The 24,615-nt window shown below is 42.9% G+C and overlaps 1 protein-coding gene across 1 annotated transcript in view; it reads left to right on the forward strand.

The window, feature by feature from the left end:
• THBS2 (thrombospondin 2) overlaps window positions 1-24,615 on the forward strand; it is a 471,688-nt gene that overhangs the window by 274,002 nt on the left and 173,071 nt on the right. The window contains exon 14 of the mRNA XM_077283271.1: window positions 12,539-12,646. Within this exon, the coding sequence (XP_077139386.1) occupies window positions 12,539-12,646 (108 nt within the window). The remainder of the gene's footprint in view (window positions 1-12,538; window positions 12,647-24,615) is intronic.

The raw sequence follows: 24,615 nt of genomic DNA on the forward strand, positions 1-24,615 counted from the left end.
AGCACTTCGGCAAGCTGGATAGACCCCAAGGCAAATGCCACATGCAGGTAATTTGACCTTTGAAATGGTGTATCATTTATGAGTGTCGGTGGAGTATAAACGGAGCAAGTGTGCAATTGAATAGGCAGTGCATGTTTACAAATGTGTTTGCATATGTGACTCACCTGCAGTAAAGTGTGCAATCCTCCAATGTGCCTGAAATTGGCTGGGCAAGGAGTTTGGAAAGCTCCCAAGGTAAGTGTTAGGATTTGTTTGTGATGTCTGTAAGCAGCTTTGTGGTAGTGTGTTTTGGGGTAGTGTGGTGCCACCTGCAGGTTTATGAAAATTAATGTTTAAACTGTATTTTGTGATCACATCGTGGATGTGTGGTTTGTTTGGCTATTTTCTTGCTGAAGGGGGCAAGTTTACCTTTCAAATGGTGTGTCATTTGTGTGTGTCGATGCAGTATGAACGGAGATACAAAGTAATCACTGAAAAAGAGAGCGTTTTTAATAATATAGAAGGATTGTACTTTGTGATAGTGGCCCGAGCCATGAACTCGGGTGAACCTTGATGTCACCGCACGAACACTGCCAGAAAAAGTTGAAGACTGCTGAGTGCAATGAATACCGCCAGATGTTAATGAGCGGCCCAGGAAGCAGATGCGGCCGGGAGACAGCGGGACAGGAGGACATGTCGCTGGACAGGTAAGTATAATTATAATGTTTATTATTAATTTTATGCTTTTACAGGCCCTGGACCCGAACTGTTCGGGACCTTGTGACCGAACACTATGTGTTTGGTACGGGTCCAGAACTTTACAGTCGGGTTCGCCGATCACTAGTGTTCACTAAAGGGGTTAACTAATGGGACAGTTTTATAGGTTGGATGGTTGCGGACGTGGCGATATAAATATTTGTGAATGATTCAGAAAAAAGTATGTGGCACTCACCATGGCAGCTTGAATGAAAAATCCTTTATATCGTGACTATCATCTTAGATGGTAAAGTGCAACAGCGGGCAGAGGCGTGCAGGAAGAGAGGAGAGAGGATGACAGCCGTTTCGCATTACCACGCTTCAACGAGTCCAGGTGAATGAGTAATCAACAAGTGCTTCCTTTAACCCCTTCCCGAGCTTTGACGCAGCGTATGCGTCATGAAAACCTGTGCCAATCCGACCTGTGACGCAGCAATACGCGTCATGGTCGGATCGTGCTCCTGCAGGTCGGGTGAAAGGGTTAACTGTAATTTCACCCGACCTGCAGGGACAGGGGGAGTGGTACTTCAGCCGGGGGGGGGGTGGCTGTTGAAAGTGACGTTTCACTTTCACTTTTAGTCAGAGCAATCATAAGATTGCACCAATGAGAATTAGTGAAATATTACAATCCAGCCATGGCCGATGCTGCAATATCATCGGCCATGGCTGGAGACTGCGATCTGCCACCGATCCACCGCCCCCATCCTCCGTCAAGTCATCTGCTGTCCTCCACTCCCCTCATCCTCCTGTCCGCTCCCCCCGCAGTCCGATCTCACCCCCGGTGATCCGATCCCACCCCCGCATAGTTACCGAGCTCGGTGTCCTTCCGGTGTCCATCCATCTTCTCCATGGGCGCCGCCATCTTCCAAAATGGCGAGCGCATGCGCAGTGCGCCCGCCGAATCGGCCGGCAGATTCATTCCAGGTACATCTTGATCGCTGTGATAGGTTCTATCACAGTGATCAAAATAAAAAAAATAATAAATAACCCCTCTTTATCACCCCCATAGGTAGGGACAATAATAAAATAAAGAAAATATATTTACTTTTATTTTTCTACTAGGGATAGGGTTAGAACTAGGGTTAGGGTTAGAATTAGGGTTAGGGTTAGAACTAGGGTTAGGGTTAGAACTAGGGTTAGGTGTTGTGAACTCTGTTAGCAGGCTCCCTCTTGTGGTCACAACTGGTACTGTGTGAGTGTTGTCTTTGGGCTCCCTCTGGTGGTTTTGTTTGTTCTCCTGCGGGTTTGTGGCTGGATCAGCTGCCTCGTTATCCACCAGTGAGGTTTTCTATTTAGCTCAGCTGCAACTTCACTTGTTGCCTGCTGTCAATGTGTTCAGACCTATTCTGATTTCATCTGACTACGTTTGGTCTCAGTGTTGAGCGATACCGTCCGATACTTGAAAGTATCGGTATCGGAAAGTATCGGCCGATACCGGCAAAGTATCGGATCCAATCCGATACCGATACCCGATACCAATACAAGTCAATGGGACTCATGTATCGGACGGTATCCCTGATGGTTCCCAGGGTCTGAAGGAGAGGAAACTCTCCTTCAGGCCCTGGGATCCATATTAATGTATAAAATAAAGAATTAAAATAAAAAATATTGCTATACTCACCTCTCCGGCGCAGCCTGCACCTTACCGAGGGAAGCGGCAGCGTTCTTTGTTTAAAATTCGCGCTTTTCTTTCCTTTACGTGAAGTCCCGGCTTGTGATTGGTCGCGTGCCGCCCATGTGGCCGGGACGCAACCAATCACAGCAAGCCGTGACGTAATTTCAGGTCCTTCAGGATTTTAAAATTACGTTCCGGCGTTGTGATTGGTTGCGTCGCAGTCACATGGGCGACGCAACCAATCACAGCAAGCCGTGACGTAATTTCAGGTCCTTCAGGATTTTAAAATTACGTCCCGGCTTTGTGATTGGTTGCGTCGCGGTCAACCAATCACAAGCCGGGAGGCTGGACACGCGCGCATTTTAAAATGCGCGCTTGTCCAACCTCCCGTGACGTCCCGGCTTGTGATTGGTTGCTTCGCGGTCAACCAATCACAAGCCGGGAGGCTGGACACGCGCGCATTTTAAAATGCGCGCTTGTCCAACCTCCCGTGACGTCCCGGCTTGTGATTGGTTGCTTCGCGGTCAACCAATCACAAGCCGGGAGGCTGGACACGCGCGCATTTTAAAATGCGCGCTTGTCCAGCCTCCCGGCTTGTGATTGGTTGATCGCGACGCAACCAATCACAAGCCGGGACGTCACGGGAGGCTGGACAAGCGCGCATTTTAAAATGCGCGCGTGTCCAGCCTCCCGTGACGTCACGGCTTGTGATTGGTTGCGTCGCCCATGTGACTGCGACGCAACCAATCACAAAGCCGGGACGTAATTTTAAAATCCTTAAGGACCTGAAATTACGTCACGGCTTGCTGTGATTGGTTGCGTCGCCCATGTGACTGCGACACAACCAATCACAAAGCCGGGACTTCACGTAAGGAAAGAAAAGCGCGAATTTTAAACAAAGAACGCTGCCGCTTCCCTCGGTAAGGTGCAGGCTGCGTCGGAGAGGTGAGTATAGCAATATTTTTTATTTTGATTCTCTCTTTTACACATTTTTACATTAATGTTGTTTCGATACCGATACCCGATACCACAAAAGTATCGGATCTCGGTATCGGAATTCCGATACAGCAAATATCGGCCGATACCCGATACTTGCGGTATCGGAATGCTCAACACTAGTCTCAGTCTTTCCAAGACAAGCTAAGTTTTGCTTTTCTGTTTCTTACTCATCAGTTATCAATATTTGTTCTGTGTATGATGAGTTTAATCCAGCTCGCTAACATGTGATTTTCTGCTTGCTGGTAGCTCTGGGGTTCAGACTTGCTCCCCTCACACCGTTAGTTGGTGTGAGGGACTTGCGCATTGTCTGAGTGGATTTTTAGAGGGTTTTTTACTGACCGCATAGATCCCTTTCTATTTTCTGCTATCTAGTATTAGCGGGCCTCCTTTGCTAAATCTGATTCATCTCTGTGTTTGTACTTTCCCCTTAACTCACCGTTATTATCTGTGGGGGACTTTCTATATCTTTGGGGTCATTTCCCTGAGGCAAGGGAGATCTTGCTTTCTCTTTAGGAGTAGTCAGTTTCTCAGGCCGTGACGAGACGTCTAGGATTTTAGGAACGTTCCACGGCTACCTATAGTTGTGTGTGGTTAGGATTAGGTATGCGGTCAGTCCAGTTACCACCTCCCAGAGCTGGTCTATTGTTTAGTACTTAGCTGGTCTGGTTTTCGGATCCTCTGCCACTGGGATCATAACAGTTAGGGTTGCAATTAGGGTTAGAATTAGGGTTGCAATTAGGGTTACGGTTGCAATTAGGGTTAGAATTAGGGTTAGAATCAGGCTATGTGCACATGGTGCGGATTTGGCTGCGGATCCACAGCGGATTGGCCACTGCGGATTCGTAGCAGTTTTCCATCACGTTTACAGTATCATGTAAACCTATGGAAAACCAAATCCGCTGTGCCCATGGTGTGGAAAATACCGCGTGGAAACACTGTTGTATTTTCCGCAGCATGTTGCCACTTCTTTGTGCAGATTCCACAGTGTTTTACACCTGTTCCTCAATAGGAATCCACAGGTGAAATCCGCACAAAAAACACTGTAAATCCGTGGTAAATCCTCAGGTAAAACGCACTGCATTTTACCTGCGGATTTTTCAAAAACTGTGCGGAAAAATCCTCACATGAATCCGCAACGTGGGCACATAGCCTTAGGGTTGGAATTAGAGTTAGGGTTGGAATTAGGGTTAGCGTTGGAAATAAGGTTAAGATTAAGAGTTAAGGGTGTGTTGGGGTTAGGGTTGGGATTAGAGTTAGGGTTGTGTTGGGGTTAGGTTTGTGGTTAGGGGTGTGTTGGGGTTAGGGTTGTGATTAGGGTTATGGCTAGAGTTGGGATTAGGGTAGGGGTGTGTTGGGGTTAGAATTGAGGGATTTCCACTGTTTAGGCACATCAGGGATCTCCAAACGCGACATGGCGCCACCATTGATTCCAGCCAATCTTGCGTTCAAAAAGTGAAATGGTGCTCCCTCCCTTCCGAGCCCCTACGTGTGCCCAAACAGTGGTTTACCCAAACATATGAGGCAAAAGCGTACTCAGGAAAAATTGCACAACAACTTTGGAGGGCTAATTTCTCCTGTTACCCTTGGGAAAATATAAAAAAGGTGGGCTAAAAACTTATTTTTGTGGGAAAAATGATTTTTTATTTTCACGGCTTTGTGTTATAAGTTTCTGTGAAGCACTTGGGGGTTCAAAGTGCTCAACACACAACTAGATAAGTTTCTTGGGGGGTCTAGTTTCCAAAATGGGGTCACTTGTGGGGGGTTTCTACTTTTTTAGGCACATCAGAGGCTCTGCAAACGTAACATGATGCCCGCAGACCATTCCATCAAAGTCTGCATTCCAAAACGTCACTACTTCCCTTCCGAGCCCCGACGTGTGCTCAAACAGTGGTCCCCCCCCCCCCACATATGGGGTATCAGCGTACTCAGGACAAACTGGACAACAACTTTTGGGGTCCAATTTCTCCTGTTACTCTTGTGAAAATAAAAAATTGTGGGCTAAAAAATAATTTTTGAGGAAAGAAAAATGATTTTTTATTTTCACGGCTCTGCGTTATAAACTTCTGTGAAGCACTTGGGGGTTCAAAGTGCTCATTGCACATCTAGATTAGTTCCTTGGGAGGTCTAGTTTCCAAAATGAGGTCAATTGTGGGGGAGCTCCAATGTTTAGGAACACAGGGGTCTCCAAATGTGATATGGTGTCGGCTAACGATTGGAGCTAATTTTTCATTCAAAAAGTCAAATGACGCTCCTTTCCTTCCGAGCCCTGCCGTGCGCCAAGACAGTGGTTTCTGACCACATATGAGGTATCGCTGTTCTCAGAAGAAATTGCAGAAACAAATTTTAGGATCAAATTTATACTGTTGCCCATGTAAAAATTAAAAAATTGAGGCTAAATGATTTTTGGTGAAAAAAAATACTTTTTCATTTTTACGGATCAATTTGTGAAGCACCTGGGGGTTCAAAGTGCTCACTATGCATCTAGATAAGTTCATTGGGGGATCTAGTTTCCAAAATGGGGTCACTTGTGCGGGAGCTCCAATGTTTAGGCACACAGGGTCTCTCCAAACGCGACATGGTGTCCGCTAAAGATTGGAGCTAATTTTTCATTCAAAATGGCGCTCCTTCCCTTCCGAGCCCTGTCGTGCGCCCAATCAGTGGTTCCCCCCACATTTGGGGTATCAGTGTACTCGACAAATTGTACAATAACTGTCGGGGTCCAGTTTCTCCTTTTACCTTTGGGAAAACAAAAAAATTGTTGCTAAAAGATCATTTTAGTGACTAAAAAGTTAAATGTTCATTTTTTCCTTCCATGTTGCTTCTGCTGCTGTGAAGCACCTGAAGGGTTAATAAACTCCTTGAATGTGGTTTTGAGCACCTTGAAGGGTGAAGTTTTAGAATGGTGTCATTCTATTCTGTCCCTAAAAAAATGGTTTTGTAAATTCTGTTGTAAAAATGAAAAATTGCTGGTCAAATTTTAACCCTTATAACTGCCTTGCAAAAAAAAAAATTATTTCCAAAATTGTGCTGATGTAAAGTAGACATGTGGGTAATGTTATTTATTAACTATTTTGTGTCACAACTCTCTGGTTTAACAGAATAAAAATTCAAAATTTTGAAAATTACAAAATTTGAAAAATTTTCGCCAAATTTCTGATTTTTTCACAAATAAATGCAAAAATTATCAACCTAAATTTACTACTAACATGAAGCCCAATATGTCACAAAAAACAATCTCAGAACCGCTAGGATCCGTTGAAGTGTTCCTGAGTTATTACCTCATAAAGGGTCAGAATTGCAAAAAATGGCCAGGTCATTAAGGTCAAAATAGGCTGGGTCAGGCCGGTTTCACACATCAGTGGCTCCGGTACGTGTGGTGACAGTTTTCTCACGTACCGTAGACACTGACTCACGTAGACACATTAAAATCAATGTGTCTTTGCACATGTCAGCGTGTTTTCACGGACCGTGTGTCCGTTTGAAAAACACGGAGACATGTCAGTGTTCGTGGGAGCGCACGGATCACACGGACCCATTAAAGTCAATGAGTCTATGTAAAACACGTACCGCACACGGATGCTGTCCCTGTGCCGTCCGTGTGCTGTGCAGGAGACAGCGCTACAGTAAGCGCTGTCACCCCAGCTTGTGGTGCTGAAGCCGCTATTCATTTCTTCCCTCCAGCAGCGTTCGCTGGAGAGAAGGAATGAAAAATCATTGTTTTTTTATTTTTTTTGTGGTTAAAATAAAGATCCTTGTCACCACCCCTCTCTCACCCCCTGTGCGCCCGCCCGCTGGAAATAAAATACTTACCCAGCTCCCTCGTTGCTTCCTCTCAGTGCCGCAGCTTGTCCTGTATGAGCGGTCACGTGGTGCCGCTCATTACAGTGATGAATATGTGGCTCCACCTCCCATAGGGAATGGCGGCTTCAGCACCAGATGCAGGGAACAGCGCTTATCTCTAGCACTGTCTCCTGCACGGTCCGTGTGGTACCCAGGCGGCACACAGCTGCCGCACGTGTGCCACACTGATGTGCCACGTGAGCTCACGGACACACAGACACGGATAACTCCGGTACCGATTTTTCCGGTACCGGAATTATCTGGACGTGTGAGACTGGCCTCATGAAGGGGTTAAAGAGGCTGAACATGTGATTTAACCATATACATGACGCAGTGAACAATCAAACGAAAATAAAATAAAAATAACTAAAAATCGTTATTGTGAATTATCACATACAACAGCATTTAACATATACTGTTATTGCAACATAACAAAAAAGAACTTTTTTTGCAACGTAAGAAAAAAAAAATTTCCCCCACATAAGAACATTTTTTTGCCACATAAGAAAAAGATCTTTTTCAAAGGCATCACAAAAATATTGACAAATCAATCTTATCATTCAGAACTATGGGACCCTGAGCCTGCGTTTTAAGAATCCACATGTCACTTTCTCCACCGTAACCAGGAAGTTTGCTGTTAGATCGCGCACGTAGGACTTAATTAACAGAGATTTGCCTCTGCATCATTGGCCAATGACGCTTTAAATTGCTCCTTAACCAGGGGCTTGGTGGGCACCTGGATATCTACGCTCTGTGGTAAATATGCAACAGCTTACTTGAGTCTGAACTATATGACGTTATGTCTTACCTTTTTTGGTCCTATTCATACATATGGATATAGCCTCTTTAATTAGAATGATGGTTTATCCTGTTTTCTAGCACTTGCACTTTATCATATTTGTATTTTTTGTACTTACCTATTTACAGTATATATTTCCCTGAGCTATGCAAGTAATATACATTCAGGGTATATGCACACGTAGAATTGTCCACTGCGGATTTTTCCGCAGCAGATTTTATAAATCCGCAGGGCAAAAGCACTGCTTTTTTTCCTGCGGATTTATTGCGGATTTACAGCGGTTTTTGTGCGGATTCCACTGCGGTTTTCTATTATGGAGCAGGTGTAAAACCGCTGCAGAATCCGCACAAAGAATTGACATGCTGCGGAATGTAAACCACTGCGTTTCTGCGCGTTTTTTTTACGCAGCATATGCACTGGGATTGCATTTCCCATAGGTTTACATTGTACTGTAAACGCATGGGAAACTTCTGCGGATCCGCAGCTGCGGAAACGCTGCAGATCCGCAGCAAAATCCGCAGCGTGTGAACATAGCCATAATGTAGATCTATTGCTTTTTATACCCAGGTGTACCCACCCTTTTTCTTGTTCCTGTGTTTCCAATTGTTTTCCTCCTGCTTTTGTTCACTGGAAATTATTTTAAATATGTATTTTAAATTTTGCTTCAATAAAAATGTATATTTTTAAGCCCATTATTGAAAAGCTTGTTTCATGTGAGATGATAATCACAAAATAAAGCACTTTTCATTCAAGCTGCCATGGTGAGTGCCGCATACTATTTTTCTGAATCATTCATATCTATATGTTGATACTGTATATGCTTAGCACCTCCAGATTGGACATTCATGCTGAAAAGGCTCTATAATCCGGCTCAACTCCTCCGTACAAGGATTATATATGTTTTAACACTGGTATCGCTATTCGCATTTCTTTGTGGCTTAGATACAAATATTTGTACTTTTATATACTGATAACAAGTTCAAGCAGGTGCCATTGCTACAGGTAATGAGTGGAGGACAGAGAAGCCTTTTAAAGAAGTTACAGGTCTGTGAGAGACAAATCTTGTTTTTAGGTCATCAAATACTTATTTTCCACCATAATTTGAAAAATAAATCTCGCCAAATCAGACAACGTGATTTTCTGGATTTGTTTTCTCAGTTTTGACTCTCATAGTTGTGGTCTATATATAATGTCAATTACAGGCCTCTCTCATCTTTTTAAGTGAGAGAACTTGCACAATTGGTGGCTGACTAAATACTTTTTTCCCACACTGTATGTGTCACTGAAGATGTTGGTTTCAATGATATGAACCTGGAAAAATCCTCCAGCACACTATGTGCTGAGGCAATTTTAAGGGATGTTTTTTTGTGAACAATGAAGAGTGGGAGGGTGTGCGTTAGGCGTCGAGTTACTGCCGCTGCGCAGGGGGAATCTCGAACCATGTCCGCTGTGGTCTCCCATTCTCCAGCCGCAGTGGAGCCTGCTCAGTGGAGACGTCAGTCCCAGCGCCTGGCCAGGACAGATACTGCATGTATGTGAATCCCAGCCCCACACTGTGCGTAATGCATAACACACTGCGGGGCTGGGATTCACAAGCTGGGTGGCCGCACTGGCCGCACAGGCGCAGTCTGCAAGACTGCATGTGAGGTCAGATGGCCAGAGCTCACTGCGCCTGCCCCAGCCAGTACTAAACAGCGCAGGCACCGGATTTGAGTGGAAAACAGCGCGGAGGGGGCGGCGACCGGCGACAAAGAAGATTTGAGTGACTGACATGTGGCGGTTGCAGCAGGGGGGTTAAGACCTGCCTCCAGGGCTAAAGAGGTATTTTGGCGAAATTATAAAACGCTTTATTTTGGCTATAACTGCACCACAAACTAAAAGAGCCACCTTGTTAGAATGCAGCATTACTGCTGCACAAGGTGGCTCTTTTAGTTTACAACGGCTGGAGGGGGTGACAGAGTCCCTTTAAATGAAAAGAGTTCCTGTGACTACCTCCTTGAGCAGCTGAGTGAGCTGATCTACCACAACTAAATCTGAGTATATGTACAGTGGCTTGTAAGAGTATTTGCCACCATGATATTTTTTGTGTTTTGTTACCTCACAACCTGAAATGTTACTGTTTTTTCTTTTTAAGGTTTGCATCTGTTCATGTAAAGAACATGCCTACAACTGTGAACATTTGGTTTTCTTTTTATTGTGAAGGAAACAACAAATAGGAGAAAATAACTTAACTCCGGTGTGCATTATTCACCCGCCTAAAGTCAATACTTTGCAGAGCTTCCTTTTGTGCCAATTACAGCTACAAGTTGCTTTGCATAAGTTTCTATGAGCTTTCCACATCTTTCACTTGAATTTTGCTCAGTCCTCAAGGTAAAACTGCTCCACGTCTTTCAAATTAAATAGTTTCCTCTCGTGAGCAGCAATCTACAAGTCTGACCACTGATTCTCAATTAGATTAAGGTCTGAGCTTTTACTAATCTACTGCAAAACATTTACATGTTTCACCATAAACTACTCGGGTGTTGCTTTAGCAGTATGCTTCGGATCATAGTCTTGTTGGAAGGTGAACCTCCATTCCAGTCTCAAATTATTGAAAAGCTGAAACAGGTTTTCTCAAAAATGTTCCTGTATTTTCCATCATCCATCTTCTCTTCAACTTGGATCATTTTCTCTGTCCCTGCTTTCGAAAAACTCCCCCTCAGCATGATGCTGCCTTCATCATGTTTCACTGTGGGGATGGGGTCATCATGAGCTGTGTTGGTTTGGCACCAGACATAGCGTTTATCTTTGTGGCCAAAAAGTTCAATTTTGGTCTCATCTGTTCACAGCACCTTCCTCCGTACATTTGGGGAGTCTCCCACATGTCTTTTGGCAAGCTTGGGAACTCTGCAGCTCATTCAGCTGGTCTCTATGCTGCATCTCTGATTAATGCCCTCCTTGCACAGGCTGAGAATTTTAGTGGGAGGTTCTCTCTTGACAGGATTGTTGTGATTCCATGGTCTTTCGATTTGATGATAATGGAGTTGATAGTGCTTCGAGGGATCATCATTGATTGGGATTTTTTTTTTTTATAACCCAACCCTGACTTCTACTTCTCAACAACTTTGTACCTGACTTGTTTTGAGATCTCCTTAGTCTTCATGACGTTGATTGCTTACTAGTGCCGATTGCTTAATTGTGTCAGTTTCTGTGGCCTTTCAGAAAAGCTGTGTATATACTGACAGACCATGTGACACTTACATTTCACACAAGTGGACTTCCTTTCACTATGATTTGACTTATGGAGATAATTGCTCGCACCAGAAATTTTTAGGGGCTTCATCGCAAAAGGGGTGAATACTTATGCATATGCCAATTTTTAGTTATTTGATCCCATACATTTAGTATATGCCTATATTTTTCTCACTTCACCAACTTCGACTATTTATTGCAGATTCATCACGTACAAATCGGGTAACAAAAATGTTTAAACACAGGTTTTAATGTAACAAAATGGGTAAAAAGCCAAGGGGTGAATACTTTCACAAGCCACTGTATACCTAGTGTATTTTGTTTGTTTTAATAAACTCACCTAACACTGACTTCTCTAGAATCCAGCAACGTTCTGCTCCTCTTGTGAGTGACATCACCACTTTTCATACTCTCCAGGTCACAGTGCATTAGAATGAGGCTTCATAGGATTTCACTGTAAAAGAGAATATAGACTGAGTCAGTCTTCGGAGAAGTCAGTGGTAGGTGACTATATTAATACACACTACACTATGCACATACTGTATATACACATATTTAGTAAAAAAAATCTTCATGGGAGTGATTCTTTAATAAAAATTGTATTTTTGACATTGTGGTTCTTTGAACTAACAAAAGCATGGTTTTATTCTCCAGATGGTATTCTAAAGCTACTGGACTACAGGGCTCCTCTTCCTCTCTGAAGAGACAATTTGCATATTTAATTTCCCAGAGGAGCATGCAAGACGTTTAAGGCTATATTCACACTTGCGTCGGTACGGGTCCGTCGCTATGCGTCGGGCCGATGTACCGACGCACGTTGTGAAATTTGTGCATGACGTGGGCAGCGGATGCAGTTTTTCAACGCATCCGCTGCCCATTCTGAAGTCTGGGGTGGAGTTTCGGCCGCGCATGCGAGGAAGAAAATGGCGATGGACCGCCAAAACACGACGGATCCGTTGCACGACGGACGCAAAGTGTGACCATCCGTCGCCATCCGTCGCTAATACAAGTCTATGGCACATTTGCAGGATCCATTTTTTTTCCCAAAACGACGGATTGCGACGGATGCCAAACGACGCAAGTGTGAAAGAGACCTAAGTCTCCTCAAACTGGCATGACAGGCCTGGCATATCACTCTCTACAAGGGGAGACCTTACCCCTTAGATACATTGTTTTGTTAATTTGGCATGCACTATATTTTGCCAATTCTTCTTACGATACAGTTCATGTCAAAAAGTGGAGTAAATTTAATAAATGTGGGCCTTATTGTCTAAACCTGTGCTTGTTTTCCATGTTTAACTTTATTTGTTTCTTTCAAGGATAATTGCCCATTGCTGCCTAACTCAGGACAAGAAGACTTTGACAAGGATGGCATTGGGGATGCATGCGACAAAGATGATGACAATGATTTAGTAGATGATGAAAAGGTATGTGTCATTAACTGAAGGAAAATGTATTTACAATGAGTAAAAATTAATATTCCTTTTGATATATAACTTTATTTCATAAGAACCAATCAAAAGATGTCATGCATGGTAATCTCTTCTTAGGCTACGTTCACATTTGCGTTGTTGGACGCAGCGTCGGCGACGCAACCAACAACGCATGTACACAACGCAGCGTTTTGCGACGCATGCGTTGTCATAAGATAGTAAAGATCAGGAATTTCGGCGCAGGGAAAATACTACAAGTAGCGTCCTCTGCGCCCTGTCTTGTGGGTCAATATGACGCATGCGTCGTAAAACGCATTACAACGCATACCAGCGCATTTCCATGCACCCCCATGTTAAAGATAGGGGCGCATGATGCATGCGTCAGTATCCGTCGACGACGCTGCGCCCAACAACGCAAATGTGAACGTAGCCTTACAGATCTGTAAGGAGATGGATTGTTGCTGGTGCATTCCTTTCTCTGAAGACACCAATACTGTTATTGTAATGTAATGTGAATTGTGTACTGCATCTTTTATAAATGCTATCTGATGAAATGTGAGTTGTCAACTATAATTTAATAAGTGTAAATATTGTGTCATATGAGTTGTGATGTTAGTAATGTAGATAGTTGATTATATTGTAAGATAAGAGTTAACAGTTTGGACATGTCTACAGTGGAAGGGGCTAGGGTATGGGAAACTGACTGCTTCCTTATAATTAGGCAGATAGGGTCTTGAGTTCTAAGTGAACAGTTTCTCACTGAATGAGAGTAGACTGAAGAGAAGGGATAGCAATATCCTGATGAAAAGTGAAGGTAAGACAAAGTGGCCTTATGGAGACGGATCCTAGAAGAGGCTGCCTAGCCACAAGACCTTGGGCTTGTAATGCAGAAGGTAATGGGCCTCAACAGGACAGAAAAACTGGGACTAGTGGAGGGTCCCAAGCTGAAGTTCCATGGCGCTAGTAGTGGAATAAATAATACGCTGAACCACTGAACAAGTAAAGGAGACTTGTTAATCAGAACTGTAGTGTTAAAGCTGGGTTGTGGCTAAGTAGAGAGAAACAGCGAAAGGAAGCCCTGGAATACACTACAGAGGAAGGATAACTGTGTGGAAAATGTTATCCTTTGTATATAATCCTTATCAAATTACCATTCAGTGAAGCATTTCTTTTCGGATGGTGGTCTCTGTCATTGAACCGTTAAACATCTGTTCCTGGCAAACCTGCAACATCAGTCACATGCAGGCTGCAATGGCGTTGCGCCCTCACAGCAAAAGTCCACACACCCAGCCAGGACCCACACTTTCATGTAACATGGCGGGGCGCCTCAGACAAGTGCCTCGCTCACAACTACCACCCCGCACCACATTACAGATTCCCAGTATTAGTATCAGCCATAATATTACCAGCCATGGTGCTTTTGGTTTTTGCAAAGAGCTACTGTACCCCCCAATTAATATTCACTTTGGCCTACTTTAACACTGCTCCTCTTGAATGGAGTACAAAATATACCTGAATAATATACCTGACTGCCCTCTGAGAATTTTCAGACCCTGCTGTTTTGGATAAAGAAACTAAAGCTCCGTTCTTTGCATCAGAAAGGTGTAGTTTTTTTTCACAACCAGGTCTTTCATTAACCTGTGACACAGGAAAATATGATGCCTTTGCTCAGAGTGTTTTTAAAAATGACACCTCTAAACCTTGTAGTGTGCATATAAAGTACACAGTTCTTTTAAGAAAAATACTTTTTAAAGAGGTGTGTATTGTGTTTACAGCTGGTCAATAATTGATGGCATTTTACTTTTCCAAACTACTAGAGCTTTATGTAAGACTAGATGGTGGCCCGATTCTAACGCATCGGGTATTCTAGAATATGTATGTAGTTTATTTATGAAGATTTCAGAATAATGCAATGAATACACAGGATTTGGCCGGCCAGGCGCGACCCATTAGCGAAGCGTGGTTCAAATCCCGCGCCAATTTGCGACCGGACTGCGTCAGTCACTTATTGTTGGCGGCCGGCCGGGCGCAACCAATCAGTGAAGCCAGGGCAAGCTCCAGGTTTTTGAAGGCCCTGGGTGAAAGAGTCTCTCAGCCCATGTAGTATATAACACAGCCCACGTAGTATATAACATAGCCACGTAGTATATAGCACAGCTACGTAGTATATAACACAGCCAAGTAGTATATAGCACGGCCACGTAGTATATAACACAGCCCACGTAGTATATAACACAGCCCACGTAGTATATAGCACAGCCCACGCAGTATATAACACAGCTCGCGCAGTATATAACACAGCCCATGTAGTATATAGCACAGCCCACGCAGTACATAACACAGCCACGTAGTATATTGGACAGCCATTTACTATACAGCACAGCCCACGTAGTATATAGCACAGCGACATAGTTTATAACAGCCCACGCAGTATATAACACAGCCCACGCAGTATATAACACAGCCCACATAGTATATAACACAGCCCATGTAGTATATTGCAATGTGGGCACCATATCCCTGTTAAAAAATAATTAAAATAAAAATTAGTTATATACTCACCTTCCGGCGGCCCCCGGATCCAGCCCAGGACTTTGGCGATGCTCCTCGCGACGCTCGGTTCCCAGTAATGCCTTGAGTGATGATGTATCGGTCTCGCGAGACCGCTACGTCCTGTGGGGTAATTGCCGCAATGCATTCTTGGAACCAGTGCGTCGCGAGGAGCAGGAAAGGCTGCCACGGGCGCCGGAAGGTGAGAATATAATGATTTTTTTAAAATCATTATTATATTGAGCATTATATGTTTTTACTATTGATGCTGCATAGGCAGCATCAATAGTAAAAAGTTGGTCACACTTACAGGGTTAATGGCAGCGTTAACGGCTGCGTTACACCGCGGTGTAACGCAGTCCGTTTAACGGACTGCTAAAATGCTATGTGGGCGCTGACTGGAGGGGAATATGGAGGGGGCACTGACTGGAGGGGAGTATGGAGGAGACAGTGACTGGAGGGGAGTAGGGAGGGGCCAATTCGCGGCCAGACTGTGCCTGTCGCTGATTGGTCAGGAAGCCGCGACCAATCAGCGACGCGGGATTTCCTTTACAGACAGACAGACAAACAGACAGAAATGGACTTTAGACAATTAGATATATCGATAAGCATCCAATGATGTAGCCGGGTTGAGCTTCTGCACCTACAGATATTTTTAGTGCTGTTCAGTTATTGAACAGGTTCTGAGCATAACCCGGTGGTTATGCAACATTTCACCTGGGCAGTGTAAGTACAAAAACCTAACTAAATCAGAAAAAAAATCAGGACTTTTTCCTGGAGATCATCATTGCTTCCTTTCTAATAGTTTTCTCTACCTTGCTTTCAAATGTTTAGCTGAAATAAAAAACCCTCTTGACTTCTTACTAAAAAAATGCTTTTTATTTCTGTGTCATTCTGGCTATTTTATTGGATTTTAAATGTCAGTAACATCACCGGGAAAAGTGAATGAGAGTCTCATTCTGTTCCTCTACTCCTGCTGAGAATTGGGTTTGAACCAGAGACATTTGGCTCATAGGGCAAGTCTACTTCCTATAACAAGTAAATCTATCATGTATAAAGCTTTTGTTTTTCTTCCACAGTGTATTTCACAATCAAGTAGACAATAATATCCTTAATCTCAACTGTCTTCTACAGTACATGATACACACTAAAGTGCATAGCACTTGGGGTTCCTTTCTCTGAATTAAATATAGATGCTAACACAAAATCAAGGGATTATACATATTATCTTATAACCTGTGAGTTCTGATATTGCCTGTAAAAGGAATAATTGCAACATCACTAAAGTTGTCAAGAAAGTTTGTGTGTGGAAATTCATAATGCACACTTTTCCCACTTCTATGACCAGAAGAAAATTAATTTCCTTCTTTCCTCTTATCTGTTCCTCTTCTAGTTGGCCAGTGTGCTTTCTGAGCCTCATGATCATTTTGATCATTTTCACTGAATGAAAAAATTAGTTAGCAAATAATGTATTAATAGTTACAATGATTTTGAGAAGAATACTACCACCAGGTTCCTGCCACTAGGAATTTGAAGGCCCCATACTGGCAAAAAATTTTGGGCTCCCTTGAGACTCCGCCCAGACTCTACCTCAGCTTTGTCTCCACCCCTCAAACCTTCCACAGTCCCACAAACCACTTCTTTCAAAAACTCCACTTCTGCACCTCGTCCTCACCAATTGTGCTGTTAGTTAATCTTTTGCAAGACATTCAGTCATTATAGGACATTATGTAATGTACCATATGGTGGCCTGATTCTAACGCATCGGGTATTCTAGAATATGTATGTATGTATATAGCAGCCACATAGTATATAGCACAGGCCACATACCAAACAGTATATAACACAGCCCATGCAGTATATAACATTGCCCGCATAGTATATAACACTGCCCACGTAGTATATAGCAGCCACGTAGTATATAACACTGCCCACACAGTATATAGCACAGCCCACGCAGTATATAGCACAGCCCACGCAGTATATAGCACTGCCCACGCAGTATATAACACAGCCCATGCAGTATATAACACAAGCCATGCAGTATATAACACTGCCCACATAATATATAGCACAGCCCACACAGTATATAACACGGCCCACGCAGTATCTAACACTGGCCACGTAGTATATAGCAGCCATGCAGTATATAACACATCCCATGTAGTATATAGCAATGTGGGCACCATATCCCTGTTAAAAAAAAATAATTAAAATTAAAAATAGTTATATACTCACCCTCTGGCGTCCAGCGAAGCTGTGTCGATGTTCACTGCTGCCGCCAGCTTCCGTTCCCAGAGATGCATTGCGAAATTACCCAGATTACTTAGTGGTCTCACGAGACCGCTACGTCTTCTGGGTAATTTCACAATGCATCTCTGGGAACGGAAGCTGGCGGCAGCCGCGCGCGCCTTGGCGGACGACAGAAGGTGAGAATAGCAGGTTTGGGTTTTTTTAATATTTTTAACATTAGATCTTTTTACTATTGATGCTGCATAGGCAGCATCAATAGTAAAAAGTTGGTCACACAGGGTTAATAGCAGCGTTAATGGAGTGTGTTACCCGCAGCATAACGCAGTCTGTTAACACTGTCATTAACCCTGTGTGAGCGCTGACTGGAGGGGAGTATGGAGCCGGTGCCGGGCACTGACTGGACGGGAGTAGGGAGGGACTAATTCTCGGCTGGGCTGTGGCCGTCGCTGATTGGTCGCGACAGCCAGGACAGGCAGCTGGCGAGACCAATCAGCGACGCGGGATTTCTGAGACGGAAGTTGCAGACAGACAGAAGTACGCCTTAGACAATTATATATATACAGTTAAGTCCATATATATTTGGACAGAGACAACATTTTTCTAATTTTGGTTATAGACATTACCACAATGAATTTTAAACAAAACAATTCAGATGCAGTTGAAGTTCAGACTTTCAGCTTTCATTTGAGGGTATTCACATTAAAATTGGATGAAGGGTTTAGGAGTTTCAGCTCCTTAACATGTGCAATCCTGTTTTTAAAGGGACCAAAAGTAATTAGACAATTGACTCCAAGGCTATTTCATGGACAGGTGTGGGCAATCCCTTCGTTATGTAATTCTCAATTAAGCAGATAAAAGGCCTGGAGTTGATTTTGAGGTATGGTGCTTGCATTCGGAAGGTTTTGCTGTGAAGTAAACATGCCGTCAAAGGAGCTCTCCATGCTGGTGAAACAAGCCATCCTTAAGCTGCGAAAACAGAAAAAACCCATCCGAGAAATTGCAACAATATTAGGAGTGGTAAAATCTACAGTTTGGTACATCCTGAGAAAGAAAGAAAGCACTGGTGAACTCATCAATGCAAAAAGACCGGGGCGCCCATGGAAGATAACAGTGGTGGATGATCGCAGAATAATCTCCATGGTGAAGAGAAACCCCTTCACAACAGCCAACCAAGTGAACAAAACTCTTCAGGAGGTCGGTGTATCAATATCCAAATCTACCATAAAGAAAAGACTGCAGGAAAGCAAATACAGAGGGTTCACTGCACGGTGCAAGCCACTCATAAGCATCAAGAATAAAAAGGCTAGAATGGACTTTGGTAAAAAACATCTAAAAAAGCCAGCACAGTTCTGGAAGAACATTCTTTGGACAGATGAAACCAAGATTAACCTCTACCAGAATGATGGAAAGAGAAAAGTATGGAGAAGCCATGGTACAGCTCATGATCCAAAGCATACCACATCATCTGTAAAACACGGCGGAGGCGGTGTGATGGCTTGGGCATGCATGGCTGCCAGTGGCACTGGGTCAACTAGTGTTTATTGATGATGTGACACAGGACAGAAGCAGCCGAATGAATTCTGAGGTATTCAGAGACATACTGTGTGCTCAGATCCAGCCAAATGCAGCAAAACTGATTGGTCGTCGTTTCATACTACAGATGGACAATGACCCAAAACATAAAGCCAAAGCAACCCAGGAGTCTATTAAAGCAAAGAAGTGGAATATTCTTGAATGGCCAAGTCAGTCACCTGATCTCAACCCAATTGAGCATGCATTTCACTTGTTAAAGACTAAACTGCAGACAGAAAGGCCCACAAACAAACAGCAACTGAAAACCACTGCAGTGAAGGCCTGGCAGAGCATCAAAAAGGAGGAAACACAGTGTCTGGTGATGTATATGAGTTCAAGACTTCAGGCAGTCATTGCCAACAAAAGGTTTTCAACCAAGTACTAGAAATGAACATTTTATTTAAAATTATTTAATCTGTCCAATTACTTTTGGTCCCTTTAAAAACAGGGTGGCACATGTTAAGGAGCTGAAACTCCTAAACCCTTCATCCAATTTTAATGTGGATACCCTCAAATGAAAGCTGACAGTCTGAACTTCAACCTCATCTGAATTGTTTTGTTTAAAATTCATTGCGGTAATGTCTATAACCAAAATTAGAAAAATGTTATCTCTGTCCAAATATATATGGACTTTACTGTAGATATGGTTTAATTCCATCTATTGTGTTTGTTGTACTTTGCTGCCATCTACTGGCCATTATTATATTTTGTTGTTCATGTAATATTACTCTGCTAAACCCATAATACCTTTCTTTCTGCAACTCCTCCTATCTTTTTCTCACTTGCTTCTTCTTGGTCAGTGCCATCCTGTACAACACATACTTCAGGACTGGAGAAAGGATTCTCTTGTTACCTCTAACTTCATGCTTCTAACCTGCAGTACTAACTTCTGCCTCATGTTCATCCCTTCATCATCCCTGATATCTCACCTCATCTCTTCAAGGTACTGTAAATAAAACCTGTTGAGTTCATCACTGCATCATCCTTCCAGACTAATCACGTGCAGCTCATCAGGAATATTAGCACAAGTTAGTGAGTTAATGCTATCTGCTATTGCTTATACAGAGAACCGTGTTCACATCCCTCAGACACATCTCACCCACGTACATTGGTGGCAGAATACCAATCATACATAGACATCAGCTTTTGTTTTGGCCAAAAGCCTTTTCAGCCTGCCACCACAACAAGGTAGACTCTTTTGGCAGGGCTGTACTCTAACTTATTAAATATTTATTAAAATGCCCAATACTCTTTTTTTGGTATATTTTTATTTATTTTTCTTTAAGGGAATATGTCACACACATTTTTTAAAATGGCCAATAATACCACATACAAGGGATAAAATACCATCACACTATGGCCAGACCAAATATTACCACTACATAGCAACTGGCAATATCACATACACGGAACAAATACTGCCTCACCATGATCAGACCACATATTACCACCACATAGTGACCAAATAATACCACAAACAAGGAACAAATACCACCACATAATGACTAAATACTACAATACTGATCATTAATTTAAAAAAAACCCACAGTACTAAGTGCCATCATACACAGGTTCTCATTATATACAGTTTTTCAAATGACCAATAATACCACATACAAGGGACAGGACAAATACCTTCACACCATGGCCGTACCAGATATTACCACCACATAGTGACTGAATAATACCAAATGCAAGGGACAAATACTGCCACACCATGGCCAGACCACATATTACCAACAAATAGTGACCGAATAGTACAATACTGATCATTATTAAAAAAAAACACAATACTAATATTACCCTAAGTGATGTTGTACTCATGAGCTCTCTACATAGTATACTGTATACTGTCAGTCTCCTTGTAATACAGGTATCACTGGTGCCATTATACACATGAGCTCTGTAAATAGTGCCAGTGTACAGGTAATACAGTGACTGACTGGTGACATTATACCCCGGAGCTCTGTACATAGTATACAGTGTATAGTGTCATTGTACTTGTAATACAGGGATCACTGGTGACATACACAGACCGGAAAAAGGGGAAGACGGGACTCAAAACCCGATCTGGATCATGACATCTTCCACTCGAAATGAGTGCCCCCTAGTCCTTAGTATGGTTTTTGGAAGGAATAAGTCATGTGCCAGGTCTCTTGTACTGGCCACACATACCGTATTTTTTGTACTATAAGATGTACCGCACCATAAAACGCACCTAGGTTTTAGAGGAGGAAATTAGGAAAAAAAACCTGTGGTCAATTCTGTACTTAAGATCACCTATCTTGGTAAATATGTTTCCCTCATCCCTATCCTGGTATGCATAGCCCTCATCCCCATCCTGGTATGCATGGCCCCATCCTTATTCTGGTATGCATGGATCCATCCTTATTCTGGTATGATTGGCCCCATCCCAGTCCTGGTATACATAGTCCCACTCTTATTCTGATATGATTGATTGGCCCCATCCTGTTCCTGGTATGACTGATTGGCCCCATCCCGTTCCTGGTATGATTGATTGTCCCCATTCCATTCCTGGTATGACTGATTGGCCCCATCCCGTTCCTGGTATGATTGATTGTCCCCATTCCATTCCTGGTATGATTGATTGGCCCCATCCCGTTCCTGGTATGATTGATTGGCCCAATCAAGTTCTTGGTATGATTGGCCCCATCCCAGTCCTGGTATCCATGGCCCCATCAGAAAAGATTAAAAAAACACAAATCTTTACTCTTACCTTCCTCCGCTCCCACGCAGTTGCAGCGTCCTGCTCCGGTGCCAGCAGCTGCGTAATGCTTGTAAGCAGCACATGGCAGGGACATCATGCGCTGCTCACAAGCACAGCACAGCTGCCAGATACTCACCAGATGTTCAGAGATCGCGGTGAGTATTCATTCCTCTTCAGTAGCGTGCAGTGTCAGCCACTTGCTTCCTGCTGCGGCTGGCGGTCACGTGTGCCAATACTTAAGAGAAATGAATATTCAGAATAGGAATGGATACTCACCGCGATCTCTGATGAACTCCCAGTGAGTATTCTGTCAGCTGTGCTCTGCTTGTGAGCAGCGCATGATGTCCCTGCCATGCGCTGCTTACAAGCATTAAGCAGCTGCTGGCACAGGAGCAGGACGCTGCTACTGCGAGGGAGTGGAGGAAGGTAAGAGTAAAGTTTTGTTTTTTTTAATCTTTTCTGATGGGGCCATGGATACCAGGACTGGGATGGGGCCAATCAATCATACCAAGATGCCCGGAAGAAATGAATATTCATTGCCCTCCACGCCCATGGGCGTGGAATGCAGTGCATATTCATTTCTCTTTAGCAGCGGGCACAGGAGTTAGCCGGAGCAGCCGGCTTCTGCCTCTGTGACCCGCTGCTCCTCCGATACCGCTCCCCCACCACAGCCAGAGCCAATATATCCGGACTATAAGACGCACCCCCAATTTACCTCCACATTTTAGGAGGAAAAAAGTGTGTCTTATAGTCCAAAAAATACGGTATATTTATACATGTCAATGAGATCTCTACTGTGGCGTCTTTTTTTCTAAGCTATACAAGCCCAATTTTTCCAACCTTTGGTCATAAGAGAGGACTTCAATCCCTTGTAATAATCTAGTTGCCTGACTTTGAACTGATTCTAACTTCTGAATATCCTTTTTAAAATGTGGAGCCCAAAACTGGGATTTTATCTCTTTTCATACATCCTAAAATCTTGTTTGCTTTTGTGGCTACTGCTTGACATTGAGTACTGCTGCTCAGCTCCCCGAGGAAGCCCACGCGAATTGCACATTGGTGCTACTGGCACACTGTCCTGAGCGGGAATTATGGGTAAGACTTAATGGAATATTATTATCCTTAACATTCATGTTTCTTTAAAGAAATGTATACCTCTTTATTTATGATGGACAACTTTATTCTTTGCCTTAGTAACTGGATTACCAAAAATGGACGAATAGGAATAAGTGGTCCACTTTGTTGGAAACATTTGAGTGGGGTATTAACCTTGTAAGTGCTGCCACTTTGCTGCTATCCATTAGCTTTCCCATCTATGAATGATATTGCTGTGGACAAATACCTGAGACCTACTGTTCTCTTTATCAGTATTATTGTTATGCAGACCAAAAGAGAAAAAGTATGTGGAATGAACGGCACCAGAGGAGTACACGATCAGGGCTTGGATACACGTGAATCCAATTTAACAGCCTGCACGAAATCCCAGGGTTTGAGGTGCTCAGCATTAATAGCATATAGTCTGATGAACAAATAGTAGAAAGAAATGCGGCACTCACCCTTTTATGCTTGTGAAATCGTGCTATTTTTATTGGACCGACATGAAGAAGTTGTTACATGTCCATGTAATACATCAGGCGTACAGGAGGGTGCGGGTTTCAAACATAGTAATTTGGACAATATCATACATTCGTCGATTCGTAAGAACTGGCATGTTCTGCAGACAGATAAAGATCTATCAGACATATATGCCAGGACTCCGAGATTTGCATATAAACGTGCTCAAAATTTATCAGATGTATTGGTACACAATAGGGTATTGCCACCTAAAAATACTAACTGGATAAACAGCAATATTCCAATGGGGAACCACAAGTGCGGCAATTGTAAATTCTGCCATTTGCACATAATAAATAATCCTTTACAGCTTAGTTCAATTACATACATGGTTCAGGATTTTATTTTCTGTAAAAGTAAATTTGTGGTTTATGTTCTATTTTGTCCTTGTTTATACTTTTATATCAGCAAAACAATAAGACCATTAGTTACGAGATTTAAAGAACATTACAAATCGATAAAGACAGGAAAAGGCTGTTTGAGGCTAATACACCATATGGAAGAAAAACATAATTCTGATCCAGAGCTGTTAAGGTTCGCTGGTTTGGAAATTGTAAAATATCCTCCGCAGGGAGGCAATCACAATAGATTATTAATGCAGAAAGAAGCCAGATGGATACAGAATGCTAATGCACAAGGTCCGACTGGTTTAAACGACAGACTAGAGATGTCGGTTTTCTTATAAACTAATGTTACAATTTGTGCCAAAAAGTTTCAAAATGTCGCCTAAGTTATAATTCTGTTTGTGATTTATGATTACTTGTTTTTAATGCACTTTCACGATTATTTTACTTATTTGTTAGTATATATCTATGCACATACGTCTAATCCCCTTTAAAAAGGAAATGACGAACAGTAATCAATTACCTGGACCCGTCGAAGCACACTTTGTGTGAAACGGCCGTCGTCCACCTTCTCTCCCCGCACCCTCCTTTACGCCTGATGTATTACATGGACATGTAACAACTTCTTCATGTCGGTTCAGTATTATTGTTATCCTGATGTTTTACGCTTAGTTTGTATATTCTTTTATAAACTTTGTTATAATTGATTTTGGATAATACTTCTCGATCTCTTTTGTGGGATTCCCTGTAGTATTTAATGGGAGTGTCCTTTATTACTTTGGACCTTTCTACCTCTAGGCATAGTGCATGATCTAGTGCTGTACTTTGTACTCAGTTCTATGAATTCTGTTGATACCTATACTGTATATCCACCCCATTTTCAAATTAATAGGGGGAGAAAT

Source organism: Ranitomeya variabilis, chromosome 2 (genome assembly GCF_051348905.1).
Source record: "Ranitomeya variabilis isolate aRanVar5 chromosome 2, aRanVar5.hap1, whole genome shotgun sequence".
NCBI classification, from domain to species: Eukaryota; Metazoa; Chordata; class Amphibia; order Anura; family Dendrobatidae; genus Ranitomeya; species Ranitomeya variabilis.